The sequence below is a fragment of the Thalassophryne amazonica genome, chromosome 20 (assembly GCF_902500255.1).
Source record: "Thalassophryne amazonica chromosome 20, fThaAma1.1, whole genome shotgun sequence".
Classification (NCBI taxonomy): domain Eukaryota; kingdom Metazoa; phylum Chordata; class Actinopteri; order Batrachoidiformes; family Batrachoididae; genus Thalassophryne; species Thalassophryne amazonica.
The window spans coordinates 46,134,414-46,150,395 of NC_047122.1; the positions used below are offsets into that span (position 1 = coordinate 46,134,414).

General features: G+C 39.2%; 1 protein-coding gene across 2 annotated transcripts in view; it reads left to right on the forward strand.

Moving 5' to 3' along the window:
• Nucleotides 1-1,277: 1,277 nt before the first annotated feature.
• triqk (triple QxxK/R motif containing) overlaps nt 1,278-15,982 on the forward strand; it is a 30,319-nt gene continuing 15,614 nt past the window's right edge. The window contains exons 1-3 of one of the 2 annotated variants that reach the window (XM_034160969.1): nt 1,278-1,458; nt 7,095-7,104; nt 7,571-7,645. In XM_034160969.1, the coding sequence (XP_034016860.1) occupies nt 7,585-7,645 (61 nt within the window). In that variant the 5' untranslated portion in view covers nt 1,278-1,458; nt 7,095-7,104; nt 7,571-7,584. Of the gene's footprint in view, nt 1,464-7,094; nt 7,105-7,570; nt 7,646-15,982 lie in introns of both variants that reach the window. The other variant, XM_034160968.1, reaches the window with a different exon arrangement.

Genomic DNA, 15,982 nt, shown 5'->3' on the forward strand with positions numbered 1-15,982 from the left:
GATTCCTGTTACTTTGTTGGCCACACCCACATTGATCTTATGTCTCTCCCCTTCTTGGGACTGGTGCTGCTTGATGCTTGCTTGATACATGTTTGATGACACTGTGTGTTCTAGAGCTGGTAACTACTCAGAGAAGCCCTTTCTGACATTCTAAAAATGTATCTGCACTCAGGTTTGATTTTCACTGTTTTTACCACAACGCAGCCAGAGGTCTAGATGTCACCCTGTACTAGGAGTCAGTCGGCCACTCGCTCACTCAGTTATGCACCATTTCACTTTTGAATGAGATTACTTCAGATGTGCTGGCCTGATTGTCAACACACGTGGTATATGCGTTCTGCATAATACCTCCAGGAAACCTATTATTTTTGGGGTCCAAAGGTCAAGGTCACTGGAGCGTACTTTGTAAAAACCTTTCTGAGCACAATAACTTATTTCCTAATTGCCTGATTATCACCAAACGTGGTGTGTGTGTGTGTGTGTGTGTTAGGGACGGTGACCCCAAGAAGCCTCTTGATTTTGTGGTCAACGGTCAATTTTAAAGAAATGTAAATAAGTAAAATGTGTGACCCTGCTTCTTATCCTTAAAAACACCATACTGTATTTTAATTAATGTCCTGCTGTTTATATATATATATATATATATATATATATATATATATATATATATATATATATATATATATATATATATATATATATATATATAAAACAGAATTCCTGTGGTGGCATGTACTGGCAGGACAATTATTATTATTACTTTTATTACTTTCAGATTGAGTATAAGGTTGGAACTTTCTAATTAATCAATTTCTTCAGTTAAATTAATTAAAATCTCAATTTTTATTTTTGCAGGATTAGGGATATTTTAGCATTTCAAAGTGATTATTTGTTCGTCTTTGAATAAAAAAAAATTGTGTTATCAAAATTTTAAGGTATGCTTTCACAGCACTGAATATTGATAATGATATAATGCTTTTTTATTTATTTATTTTTTGAAACTGCCAGTGTACCGCAATAGAATTATCTCGAAAAAGAAAAGTAATGTCGACTCTGGTACCTGTAGAAAATGGGATTTTTTTTTTTCTTAAAATATATAAATGAATGAATCCGTGATTTAACATCATGTTTTTGGATAATGGGATGAGGAGTATTCCACATCCGTGTATAAGAGAAAGCCTTTTTGTCTGAGAGTCCCGCCCCTCCTATCACCTATTGGTCAGTGTTTGAATACGCGTGTCTGAATGGACAGAAAAGCTGTCTGTCAGTAACGTCGTCGTGTTAACTCAGGAAGCAGCAGGGGGATAAGTGGTGTGTTGGCATTTTGGAGAAATTTGGAGCAAAGTACAATTTTTTGAAAACGGTTTTTTTTCTTGTCCGGCTTTCTTTTAACGCACAGCAGCCAGGCGTCTCGTAATGCAGAAAGTCCTCCGCTGAGTGACGTTTATGACCAGTAAAGGAGTGTGAGTATATTTGTGTTAGAAAACTGCAGTAATTTGGAATTTTAACTGTAAATTCGCAACAAAGTTATACAGCTGGATTTTTTTCTTTTATAGCTTTAGGGTTATTATTTTAATAGATACAGTATAAACACTTGATATTTAGAAACTTCAAACATTTTATGTGCAGTTGATTCAGGTAGAAAATGTCTTGTTTTGAATAAATGTAAATTCAAGTTTTAATGAAGCAGTTTTGCTTTTATTTCTCAGCCTGGTATCTGGTTTCAGATTTGAAGAATTATATTTCTTTAATTTGTAAAAACTATTATATTTTAAATATATTTTATTTTCCTTTCAATATTCTTGAACTGGACCTCGACCAAATCTGAATTTTGCTACTGTGAAAAACTTCCCAATTGGTGTTTCCAAACTTTTTGTGTTTCTCAGAATTTTTTATTTTTCTTCTCATTCTAACTCGAACCAAAAACTATTAGCAAAAGGTCCAGAAGTGCTCTGGAGTGCAAAACCTTCCCCACATTTGCATACTGTGTGAAGCATATTGACCATTATTGCTAATGAAAAGCTAAATCTTTATGACCTTCCACAATTTACACAAAGCAAAACAAGCACTTGATGAACAGTACCAATAACTGAAGTAACACCAGCAGCAAAAGACCAGTATTCATTTAGTCACATACTGTGGATTTACCATCTCTTGATTTATATTTAGAGTCACATGGGGCCGAACCGAGCCATTTTTTTTCACTTCTGATCTGATCCCGATACCTGAATTTGGATATCTGCCAATACTATTCCAATACCAGAGGTCTGGTTACATTATTGTTGTTATTGCTGATATGAGGATATTTTGTATCCCCGGTTATACAGCTTCATAATTAAGTGGTATAGAGGAGGATTTTCTTTAAAACAAAACCTGCAAGTTCAGCTACAATTTGCCCAAGGTACATCTAAGATGCAAGCCTAGATTTGATGTTTTGGTGAAAGAATTAAGTACTTTATTTATTGTTGGGTCAATGATTGAAGTTTGAGCTCTCTTGAAGACCAGATGGCACATCTGCCCCGAGTACATATGCTATTTTCAGGGTGGAGCACATTTCCAAAATGCAACAAGAAACCACCAAAAAATAAATAAAAGTACTTAATTTACTCATATTTGGAGTTGGTGTGGGTAAGTCATTGCACCCTTTAGGCTGGCTCCGTTTGTCTTTCTGACCCCTGGCGAAACAATCTTTGTGCCTTTTGGTACAGTGGCTTTGCAAAGATTGCAAAATGCAGTGAACATGTTGTGATGAAAGTTGGTCACCCACAGGACTGCTTAATGCTCACCTGCTTGCTGGCTATAAACTGTTGAAGGGATTTCCTGAACAGAGGCGTGTCTCATTGAGAGTCAAACCAAAATGACATTGCTGTTGTACAATTAACATTCCTCCTGATTTTTATCTGGATATACATGTTTCACAGTATCACTTATGGAAGTGGACTAGGACTATATCTTAATTCCGATACTGCACAACACTTTCAGAAGTGTACAAAACCATTGTTACTCTGACACTAGTGTTCCACAAAACGTCCTTCAGTAAGTGGAAACATAACATTTACTAACATTTTGTAACTTTGTTCTGTTGTGATGTACAGGTGAGGATATTTGATCCTTACATTATGGATGACTTTGGCATATGTTAACATGATAAGTTACAGATATTCTTTTATATATTACGAGTGAAGCTCACTCTGTGGTAGACAGAAGCACAGACGGGACATGGCACAAAAATTCAGCCCAGTGGAGAAAAAGCCACAAACTGATGGTAGACGAAGCCACAAACTGAAAATGGCACATGGCACCACTTTGAAGCATGAACCAACGAAGCAGTGCTCCGACCTGCTGCTTCATTGGTTCTCTACTTTGATGCTTTTCAGAAGTGGCAATTCCGCTTCTTAACCCCTCTTAAAGTTATTTAAAGATGTCAATCATGAGTCACTTTTGTGTGGATTAAAGTCACTAACTGGGACTCTCGTCTTGTTGCAGGCAAGAAACGAGAATCGTCTTCCGTTCCATTTGGACAGCTCCAAACGTTGCACCGCTCTCTGCCGAGTCAAGTTAGTCTGGCCGGAATTAATAACTTCAAACCGAATCGCTGTTTTACTCAATCAGTCAAAGTTTATTTATGTGGCCAAAGTGCTTCACAGTCAGATAAAAGCATAGAGAATAACTTAAGACAATAAGCGAATTTAAAACCGGCACATCAGTAAAAATATACATCCAAAATATTTACAGATAAGAACCAAATAAAATGTCAGAGCGCTGCTGGTTGTGCAAAAGCCATTCTAAAAGGAAGGTTTTAATTTAGATTTAAAGACACAGGTCAGTGGTGGTGTGGATCTCAGGTGGGGGAGTTTGTTCCACAGTCTGGGTGTGGCCACAGAGAAAGCCCGGTCTCCACAGTGGCAGTCTCTGGACATCAGAACCTCAAGTGCACACTGGTTAGAAGATCTCAAAACTCTGCTTTTGTCCTGAAGTGTCTTTTTAAATCAAATGACACCTCTTTCCAAACGTTGTAATGCAAACAATAAACCACAATCGATTAAAACGTTTTTTTTTTTTTTTTCCTCCCAAAATGAGACGCCCTATGTTCTTTATCAATTACGTTGATGCTGACGTGCAGCGCCGCCGGCTGAGTTCACCTCAGAGGTATGGAATGATATTCGTGCCATTAAGGTCTGAAAGGAAATGCTTTTGACAAACTACAGATTTTGTTTATTTCTATTCAAGTCCAGAGATCAAGGATCCAGTGACCACTTTCATATTTATTTACTGTAAGACTCAATAAAATGTTGAGAGAAAAAAAAACAAAACATAAAGCCTACTTTTAGTACACAGAAAATTCACAAGAGGCATTGATAAGAGAATTGATAAGGAATCGGATTGATAAGTGGAATCATAATGGCATTGATATCGATAATATCTTATCAATACCTATCCCTAGACCTAAATGACGCGAGATGCTGAAGAGCTTCGCTCGTTTATGTCCGACATATACGTATTATTTTAAATAAGAACGTTTTCACAGTGGGACATATCTGCGCTTGTTCAGGCAGGCACATGTAAAATTTGTTGGTGTCCTCGTGGCCACTATGGACACCATTGCTTATAGTACATTTCAGAGAAATTAATCCCTGACTTTTCTCCTAACACAGACTCTAAACCATTTGAGAGAAATTGGTTTGCAAGGTCACCAGGCAGCTGAGGCAACTACCTTTCTGCACCTGGTTTCATTTTCACAGTTTTTACCACAAGCTGAGTGCTTCTGGAATTAAAAAAAAAAAAAAAAGGCTACAGCCTCTTTTTGGGAAGTGGTGGCCATTGTCAGATTTGTTATACCTTTTGATACAGTACCATGCATTAGCAATTAAAAAAAAAAAAATAAAAAATCTATCGCTCTTTTCCTGTATTAAAGTAAACCTGTATCTCTGGACACTTGGCAGAAGTTCAAGGGCATCTGCACTATTGGCGATCAGTATTCATATAAAGTTGAATAAAAACTGTCTTAATTGAGTAATCTACACAGAGGGATACTTAAAGGTGCAGTGATAACTGTTGCAAGATGTTTAGTCTTTTACGGTTTTCCATTGTTGCCAACCTTGTAATTTGCAGCATATTGTCATATAGAAAGGTTAAAAACAACTCATGGATTAACCTATATCAACATTCACACACAACTGTTTTTCAAGTGACCTTTTCTTTTTGTATGTCTCACCGATAAAGATTAAAAATTTAACACAATGCAGTAATGTCATAGTGGAATGACCAAGTGATGATAAATGCTTCAGATGTTTTATTATTTTGGCAATTTTTTCATAAAACGGCAGTGTTTCTGCAGAGTGGCTCATAGCCAGTATCTCCAAGAGCTCACCGTCGAGCTGTAAACGTTACAATTTGGACAATTTCCTTTGTTCTTTGTTTCCCTCCTCTCTTCATTAATTTGCTGACTCTGGTTTCCAGCCATTGGAGAACAATGGGTATGCATGTGTCCTTTCTCTGCTTGCATTATGTGTTTGAAATGTAGCTTTTTTTTTTTTTTTTTTTTTTTTTTAAAGCGCAGTGTAAAATCCAGTGCCATCATTTATCAAATTGTGCATAGAAACGGTTCTAAACATTGTTGTATGTATAAAAGTACAAAAAAAAATTCTTCATGAAACGGGCATACACCTGTCATACGCACATCATCAGCTGTTGATAAATCCCACGTGTTCTAAACCACATTTGTGCACATACATGCTCATTTGCATTCAGAAATGCCTTCAATTAACCATTTCAATCATGAAAAAAAAAAACCGCTCTTTTGATGCTTGTATTTTGTTGATTGTTGCAATGAGATGACAAAAATAAATGCAGCGAGTGACATCATTAGGTGGTGACAAAGCACCCATAAGTACCGGTAGTTTTGATCCCTACCATTTGTAAAGACCATTTATTTATGTTGTCATATGTTTCTTCTTAATCACAATCACTTATGGACATTTACCACTTCAACAAGCTCACCACAAGAACCAGCATAAAGCCTTTAACAGCTAGCAGAATAAGAGAAAATTATTCATCATTACAGTTGTTCCAGAATCCTTTGCGCTCCTGTGATATCGTCAAGCTGCTCTCTTTATTAAGATAAAATCTCTTGTAATGATATTTGACTTGGGCCCATTTTTAATTTAAAATTGCAGGGTGGAAAATGTTTGATTCAAGCGTCGTGTTCTCTGCTCTTCAGTTCACACAGGTGTCTGTTGTAGCTTTTGACCTAGTGAGACCACATACATGTCTTCCTAAATAGACAAAAGAACACACATGGGATGAGGCTGCATGCTGTGATGGCAGCAATGCTACTACTTGCAACTTCTGTGTTCTACCGCTAGATGCCGTGTGTACACATGTTCAGAGCTGTGTGTATGTTAATATTTACACACATTTATAAGTATAAATACATGTTGGTAGATAATATCTTGGTTGTTGCCATCCAAGACCCAAGGCAGTTTCATGGATGCGGTGACGCGTGGAACTAGAGCAAGCTCCAAAACTCGACTTGCCAAGAAATGCTCCTACACATGGTTTCAGCACAAATCTGTGCATATGAAACTTTAATTAATAAATGTGCTTCTCCAATGTGAACATACCAGTTGCCCTTCCATGTCCTCTACCTCACGACTTTCAAAACATTCATTCTTCTCTACTGTACATAAGTACTTTTTTCTTTTATTCTTTGCCCTCTGCTCTATTGATGAGTGCCTGCTGATACACACATTTATTTTACAAGACTTTATTTGTGTCAAACAAACCTAAGGTGATTGTTCAAAGGCGCAGGATTTGGTGGATATTGAGGATTATTTCTCAAAGCTAGTGGGTGGGCACGAGGCTTTCTTCTTTCAAATCTTGCTAGATTCTTTCAGCCAGAACGCAGGCCGGCACAGCTTCAGTATCATCAGAAAGCACAGGCGCGCCCCTCGACTCATCCATGGTTTTTCCACAATTTTAAACAAAAGGCTACAATATTGATTGATGCAGCGGGTTGTGAAGAAGTCTGTCTGGAATTTAGAGCAGTGTGCACACTGAGAACAAAGCACATGCATTGACTTCTAGCACTTTATCAAGGAGAGTGTGATCCAGATATTGCCGGTGACACATTATCATTGATGCACCGCTATATAGACTGGTATTTATTTTCTTACACCAGGATACTATTTATATTATTCCAGGCCCTTTTCTCTTGGTATCGTCTGTGCGAGCTGTCAAAGTAATCAAAAGAGAGCTCATGGTGTGAAGGGAAATGGTGTTAGACTAAATGAGATGGATAGAAAGTGCACATACTGTGAATGTAACACACATGGAAGACTGAGAATTAATTTGATTATGCTTACCAGATGTATGTGAAAGATGAACTATCTGCCTGATCAAAATTAAATTTTCTACGAGTGATTGTGTTTTCGCACGTATAGTAACAGGAAAGCGGCGACATCTATGTTTGATGAGAGTAAATGAACATGTGTAACACAGAGAAGGAAGTACTGTATAAAGCTGTTTTTCCTCACAAGGCGCCTTTCTTTTCTTCTTTTTTTTTATTCAGGGTGAAGAGGTAAAATGGGGAAGAAAGATGCAAGTGCAGTAACTTCGCCGGTTGATCAGTACAGAAAACAAATTGGTGAGTCTCTATTCTGTGTGTGGGTGTGTGTGTGTACACACTCATAGGTCACAAGATCACCTCATTGTCATGTCACATGTTGTTTTGTTAATACGGTTTCAATCATGCAGTATTTCCATCCTTCTTTTTTCTCTCTCTCTCTTACATCTCTTACATGTGCTGACTGCCTTTCCAAAAATACATCATGTGCTTTTATTTCTGTTTTACATTTGTGAGGAAAAACCATGTGACTGCCAATAGTGAAGCTGAACGTAGGGATGAGCTTTTAGACCCATTAACACTTATTCCATTTTTTACAGCGTGTTCTAGCTCAGTGGTCAGTCTGTCTTAAAGGTGGCGATGGTTTTCTGAAACATTTATCCAACACTACCAAAAAAATAAAAAGGCAAAATCTTACCAAATATATCTGCTTTCATGTCAAAATATCTAATCTATACTTTAATACAAGATAAACTCTCCAAAGTACAATTTCAGTAAGCTGTATATATCAAAAACCTTTAGTGGCAGAATCTGGGAAACATCTTGAGTCTTATCTAAGAAGAAATAAGCTTTTTTTCACTTGGCATTAGATTTTTAAGTTCCTGTTTTCTGTAAATGACTTCTAATAATAGTAAAATTGTGTAACTTTTGAGGTTTCAAATTTGCAGAGGAAACGTAGGGCAAAAAAAAAGCCTATTTAAACACACCTATTTTTTACTTGTGGACCTGACTGTATGTTTTGCACCTGCTGCCATTTTTTTTTTTTTTTTCTTTTGGGCTTCCCTGACATGAAGTTTGATGACCCATCATCAACATCTCCCGTGTTTAGCCTTGGCCCTGTAGCTTCACTGCCATGTATCGTGTCAGGGGTGCATGCTGTGGTTTCAGTATTTGGCTGGCCTGTCAAACGTGCACCAGAGAACAGCATTGGTAAGTGTCATACACTGTCAGTGTTGCTCAAATTGTCCCAGTGCTTTTAGATACTATCGCAGGGTGGGCTTTCTCTCCAAATTATCCCCCGTATGTGTGTGTTGGACATCTAAGATGGCTAGTTTGGAAGCCAAACTATACAGGGACATCTCTGTGCAAAGGTTTTAGGCAGACTAGAATTTTGATAGCAAATGGACTGAATTTATATCACACTTTTTCCATCTGAATCAGAAGCTCAAAACACTTTACAATGATGCCTCACATTCACACAGACACACTTGCACACTGATGTCAGGTGCTCACTACACACTGGGAGCAGCTTGGGGATTAAGAACCTTGCCTTAGGGCCCTTAGTGATTATTCCGGTCAGGCTGGGGTTTTGAGCAGAGGATCCTCTGGTCTCAAACCCAATTTTAAACTCTTTTACACTAAAATGCTTTAGGGTGCATGAAATGTTTAAAAAATTGCACAGTAATTTGTCATTTTACTGATTTTCTGACAGTGCAAACAACTACTGTTTGCTCCAGGTCAACCTCAACATTGAACAGAGAGCCAAACTGACAAATGATGCCAACACTCATCTTCTTCATCATCATGATCTCCCCCCACCACCACCACCAGCAGCACCTTTTGTCTGCTTAATACACTTGTTCACAAATATTGTGAATTACTAGCGCACTTGGTCAAATTCTATTGTACCTGCATAAATGGTAAAGGTCCACCAGCTGGAGATATTGGTCCATTTCAAAAACAGACAGGCTGCTCTGGGACACAGTGATAAGCAACAGGTTTATCTTGTAGTAGTAAATGAGGAGCGGGCTTGAAGCTCAAGTGGATTTGTTTTGTATATTGCCACGTGGCAGTGCCTAACTCCAGGCCAGTCCATAAATGGGTAAGGGGTGGGAGTGTGCGTAAGACCAGCGTGCAGATGAAGCACAAACACACCCACTTGTTTCAAAGTTACCAAGCTAACTAAAGCCAACAAGCTTTTAGGCGTTTGATTAATACATATTTTTGTGAACTGGCTCTAATAACAGGTGGTTTGGGGGGCATGAATTAAAAACTATGACAGACATATAGCCTCAGTAGATATTGCACTATCAGTGTAGTTGTCATTACCTTGCTGTTGATATGTGGTAATTAGAGAAAACTGTACTTGCATGCAAATTAAATAATACTAAAATTTCGCTCACCAAATGTGTTGGAGCACAGATGTTTTTAGATGGGCTGTTAGTGCAATACACTATATAGCAAGCCATACTGTCTTGGATGTTTTGTAATTAAAGAGACAGAAAAGACAAACATGGTCGAGCCCGCTGCTGGCATATTCTGTGAGCAGTGACTGCCTGGACCAAGCACATGCTAGCTGTCTCTGAAAGTGACCACACCCCTAATTATTCAACACTTCATTGCTTAAAATAACTTAAACACATGGGTTAAATAACTTAAACAGATGGGTTATATAAAAATTACCACCAATGGGTTATATAAAATTAAACCAATCTACAGTTGTCATGAATTGGCGAAATAGCTATTTGGAGAAAAATCTTCTTTATTTTCTTATGTGTTGTGCCATGCTGAGGTTTGTTTCTGCTGTAAAGTTTGACATTTTAACATGGTGGTCTGTGGGTGATTGGCTCGCTTTTGGAGCCAACCTCATGTGACCATTCGAAGATATGCAGGTTTTGGCACTTCCACATTGGCTTCATTTTCCAGCACTGGGTGTTGTCGCTGGCTGTTACAGCTGGTAGAGACTCACTTGACACCCTCTTAAAAATGGGTTTTTATCAATGCCAACATTTTTATTTGAGAAATATGGTGCAGAATATGAAGAGTCAGACACGACTGCCATGTGTAGTAAACTTTGTAAGTACGGGGGGAAAAAACCCGTCTCCGCGTGTTTATACAGAAATGCGTACAGCAAAGGAAGACGCGGTTATTTTTAAGGTGATTGTTCTTTTCACTCAAACTGTAATAATCTTGGATGTCTCACCTTTTTCTGGCTTCACTTTAATGGCCAATTTGTGTGACACACAAATCACATAGCATTTCCCTCTCCTCATCTTGAGCGCTCAATCACATGCAGCTAAATTTAGCTAATGCTCCCTACCTGTCTCGTTATGCTAAGCAGAACAATAGCTCAACATAAAAGCTCATTCTTTTTCCATCCTTATCAGACATAGTTTACAGGTAAACACAATGACAGGCAATGAAACCGAAACAGTTCTGTGGAATATACGTTAAGTGGTGTGTGTGTGTGCGCGAGGAGGCATCTTCCACTTTTCTCTTGTCATGAAATCAACTGCTCAGTAAACACCATCTTTCAAGGGCTAATGTTCTTCACAGCACACAGCATTGTTGTTGCCGTGCAGGAGGACAGTGATGCCTTTTCAGGGTGGCAGGCGGAGGCGGGGTGGGATCATCTGACTGTTTGGAACCAAGCACAGGTAGATAGATAATTGGTGCCAGAAAATGTCGACTGTGCCACAGCAGCAGTTACAAATAGGGGCGCTCATAAGCACCATGCAGTATCATTTGGAGTGTGTGTGTGTGTGTGTGTGTGTGTGTGTGTGTGTGCGCGCATGCAGGCGCCAGACTAACACAAACAAACCACAGGAGACGGACAACGTGAGGCTGTAACAAGTACATTACTATAGTTTAAAAAATGTTTGTTTGTTGGCCTGCTCCTCCCAGGTGCTTTTGTTGATTTCTACCAGACTTGGTGTGTAAGTAAAGATTGACACTAAAATGATATTTTTTAGCAAAGGTCAAGGAATTTGATATTCAACCCAATTTAGGTCAAATGTAGCACACATTTGGCTGGATTCCAGAATCTCCTTGGAGAGGTCATCCAGAGGCCAATCATCTGGGTGAAGGTCAAAATCATTGAGGTCAAATGTCAGATTACTGAATCCTTTACTGTTGTCATGCCAACGGGTACTAGTTATCTGGTGTATTTTATATCATACTCAGCCCAGTGTAAACATGCAATTTCTCACTATATTAAAATTCATACTCGTACTTAGTAATACTATTCACACATTGCTGCAGTAGTATTTCCAATTTTAACTATAATTTAGCAAAAGGTGCTCTTTAATAATGATTGTATTGCGATGCAGGATGAGGAAATATATCACCAATACAAAAGAGTCACTGAGCTGTTTCTGAGATTGAACTCTGGATGGATTACCCGTGTCGCAGACTGAATGGTCCCACCTGTAAAATCGGTCCCCCTGCCTTCACTGCAAATGTGTCATTTCAGAGCATCAGCAGTGATTCACTGATTATCACCTCATTTCTGACTAAAACTGACTTTAGAATGATTGAAGAGGATTTATTTTGTCATCTGATGGTTAATAATCACATTACACCCTTTGATCAGTTTGGGTGTAGAGAGTCAGTCTCGGATGCGCAGGTGTCTCGCTGTGATCGGTCCCCCCGTCTTATTATGAAATAATACTGAATTTATGTGGAAATGATTGTTGTACAAAAGCTTCAGAGATCTGTTTTGGAGTGCAATTTACCGTATTTTCTGCACCATAAGGCGCACCGGATTATAAGGTGCGGCCTCAGTTAGCGGGTACTTAACCCTTACAAAAGGCGCATGCTAAAACATACAGTCTACAAAAAAAAGGTCACAGAAGCAAAACAGTGAGTTTATTTGAACTTTATTCTAGTATCTACTATTGTCACGGAAGCAAAACAGTGTTTATTTGAACTTTTTAACAACTTTGAACTACCCCGGTATTTAACAATATGGTACTCACATTATTTTTTATTATGGTTCTGTCACAAATCCATCGAAGTCCTCATCTTCTGTGTCTGAATTGAACAGCTGGGCAATTTCACTATCAAACACGCCAGGTTCCTGCTCATCTTCCTCTCATCATCGTTGTAGTCAATCTCGTTGCCAGGTGGCTGTTCAGCAATGATGCCGGCTTTCGTGAAAGCCCAGACAACAATTAAAGCAGAAACCTGAGCCCAATGGTGACTGTAGAAACGCTTCTCCCGGCTGTTCTTTGTTCGATGACCCATTGCTCGAGTTGGTCATCCAACTGTGGCCACCTCGCTTTGTTTCCGCGGAAACTCTGTTTGGTCTTTTTAACTTGGCGCAGTTCATTTTCTTCTTTCCTCCACTTACGTACCATCGATTCATTGATCTTGAATTCTCTCGCAGCTGCTCTATTCCCATGAACAACCGCGTAACTGAGCCTGCAGTTTGAATTGAACCTCGTAAGCATGTCTCTTCACTGGTGCCATTTTCGGGGGTCCTTAGACAAACAAATGTTGTTTTTGCAGGATACCTGTAATATAACTACTGGAGGAGTGGCGGAGGTAAGTGTACGTACCACGGACTCTTCTCTGATTGGTTTATCGCTGGCAGCGTCTATACTCTACGCTACCAGCGTACGTACTTTACGTACTACGTAATGTTCTCCGATGGGTTTATCGCTGCCAGGGTACGTACTCTACGCTGCCAGCGTACGTACTTTACATATTACGTCCCTATGTCAGCGGGAAATGGTCCAATATTCCAACGGTCAAAGACAACGTCGGTCGTTTTTACAGATTTTGGAATTCAGTGCGCACATAAGGTGCACCGGATTATAGGGCGCACGGCTGATTTTTGTGAAAATTTAAGGCTTTTAGGTGCACCTTATGGTGTGGAAAATACGGTAAGCCGAAATGAGGCGATAATCGGTGAATTGCTGCTGATGCTCCTAAATGACGCATGTGCAATATGCAGAAAAAGGGACAAATTTTTTAGGGGGACTGATCAGACCATGACACCATGTCTGATAGCTGCCTTATGTGGCTTGATACTCTGTGAGGAATAGTTCATTTATATTGCGAATGCCAATAGGGGCATGTGGTGCAAGCAGTTAGTGGGCTTCCCTTCCAAAGAGAAGGCCCCCGGTTCAAGGTCACCCATGTCCCATTCTGCTTGCACATCTGGAGTCGAGTCAGGAAGGGTATCTGGTGTAAAACCTGTGCCAAATCAACATGCTGCCCATAATGGGATCTGTTGTGGTGATCCAGAGTTAAAACAAACAAACAAAAAAAAAAAACCTGAAGTAGCCAAAGTAATGATCAGTTAAGAGCCACTTCTTATACTATATCAACATATTTAAGGAAGTGTTGTGTATATGTAGCATGAATGTTGATGCTGCTTGGATTTAGGCATGCAGTTGAACCTGAATAATTTTGTACTAGATAATTGTTGGTTTAGGTGCCTCATATATATTTCTTGAACAGTAAACGGTATTGAGCTACTCTACGCTTTTTGGATGTGGAAATCATAATGTAGCTGCCTGTAGCTTTGCACTCAGACAATCAGCCATTTTCAGCCTGAAAGTCCCTGCAGCATTTCTATGAAGAGTAGCTTCCTATCAAAATCCCCCCATTTCCACTTTGACAGGAGGAGACATCCAGTGGCCCTCCAGATGAAATCCCACTGGCTTGCTGTCTGCTCATGGCAACATGCTCCCCATTTCTATTAGCTGTCCACTGAGTCAGAGGATGATAGGAGAGGAGAACAGGAGGAAAGGAGAGAATCAGACGTGAGTTAGGAAGTAAGGGAATGATGTTTGGGGGGGGGGGGGGGGGCTGGCAAGTGAGCTGGATGATGGTAGTGGGTTAATACTAGGCTAATGGTCATCTCCTCTGACTGTCCCCAAACAGGAGAATCTCTGCAGCCCAAGAGAAATGACACTCATGCAAATCCTTACATTTTTCTCTTCCGCCTTTGCAGACTGAGCGGGACATTTTTCCCCACTCTATCGCTTATGTCTTCTATTGTTTGATATTTACATGTAAATGAAGGTAAACGCAAACTTTGCTTTCCTTATGTGGACAGTTGAATGCAATAACTTCCAGTCATATGCCAGTTATAAAATAATGTATCTGAATATATTGGCTGCAGTTTGGTTCAGGAATAATTATTTTTATTCTGAAAAATTCATTGATTTGATTTTTAATTGATATGGTGCAATCTGATAAAACTTTGTTTAATATAGACATTTATGTTCCAGTTGATCATGGGACAAGCCAAACGTAGCATAGCTTACCTTCAAATACATTTTTTTTTTTTTTTTTTTTTTTCCATGAAAATCTAGGGGCCACCTTCAGGTTTTTACTACTGGTGTCAGCACCACATATAGTAGCAGAAAGCACAACATAGAAGGAGCCAGATGTTGTTGCTTAGCCTAAATGACACAGCATAACTTTCGTGCTCTGAACTGGTATGACAGTATCAACAAACTCTGAACCAAACATAACATTTCAGTGGGTTAATTTATCCGTTTGACTGCCTACTACTGTTGCATGTTGATTTTGTTTTTCTCCTTGAGTTCCTGTGACCAGTGTCATGAGAGCCCAGCGCCAACCTTCCAACTTCTATGAGAGTTTGACTACGTGGACTTAATTCAACCAATTTTTAATGTTGAAATCCATCCATCAGTTCAGGGGTTAGGGTGTACATATAGTCTTATGTAGTACATTAAAACGGATTTCGGAATCCTGTCTGTAAATTGTTACACTGGTTATAACCCTTATAGTTAATTCTTTATTTTAAAAAGTCTGTTTGTCTGCATGTGAGTCTACAAATCTCCTCCCTGAATGTCGACGCACCAGATCCATGACACAAGACATGCGCAGTGTTCAGTGAGCTGTAGCCTTTCTGCCCTATTGTTGGTAAAGTTCCTTTTTGCCGCAGTGTTTTGTTACTAATTAGACTGAGACAGCCGGTTCTGCCTCATGAGAAATTCAGGCGTACAGGCTTCAACATCCCACATAGTTGGTCTTGTAACACTTGAGTTGAGCTTATGTTAAGTCAACCAAACACTGAATTCTGGGGAGCCCTGACCACAGACGGTCATTACTCGGAATGCAGGTTCAGCATGCAATATGTTAAGTATAATTAGTTGCCGAACTTGACCTAAATATAGCCTCCCTCTTATTTTATTGTTATAATGGAGCATCTTACAGTACAAGTCTGAAAACTAACAAGGCTTCGGAATGCTTTTATCACTGCCTGAGTGAAAACATTTTAAGCATTTTTGTCTTACTGCTACTGTGCAGATAGTCCTTGGGGCACAGCATTGTCATGCTTTCATCTGTGTGTGTGTGTGTGTGTGTGTGTGTGTGTGTGTGTGTGTGTGTGTGTGTGGACACACTCTTGTGAACACAACTCACAAACAATAAATGGTAAACACTTGATACAAATGTTTTTTTGTTTTTTTTGAATATGTGGCAGTAGAGTATTAGTGCATCTGTCCAAAGTGCATCATCAAGGGTGGAAAGAATGTTTCATTGGTCTATAAGCCACATTTATTGTTGAAACAGGATGCTGCTGCTTCATGCAACAAAATGAATCAGCACATTATTTATAATCCAAATAATATTAGAAAGCAGAAGCTAATGGGCTGA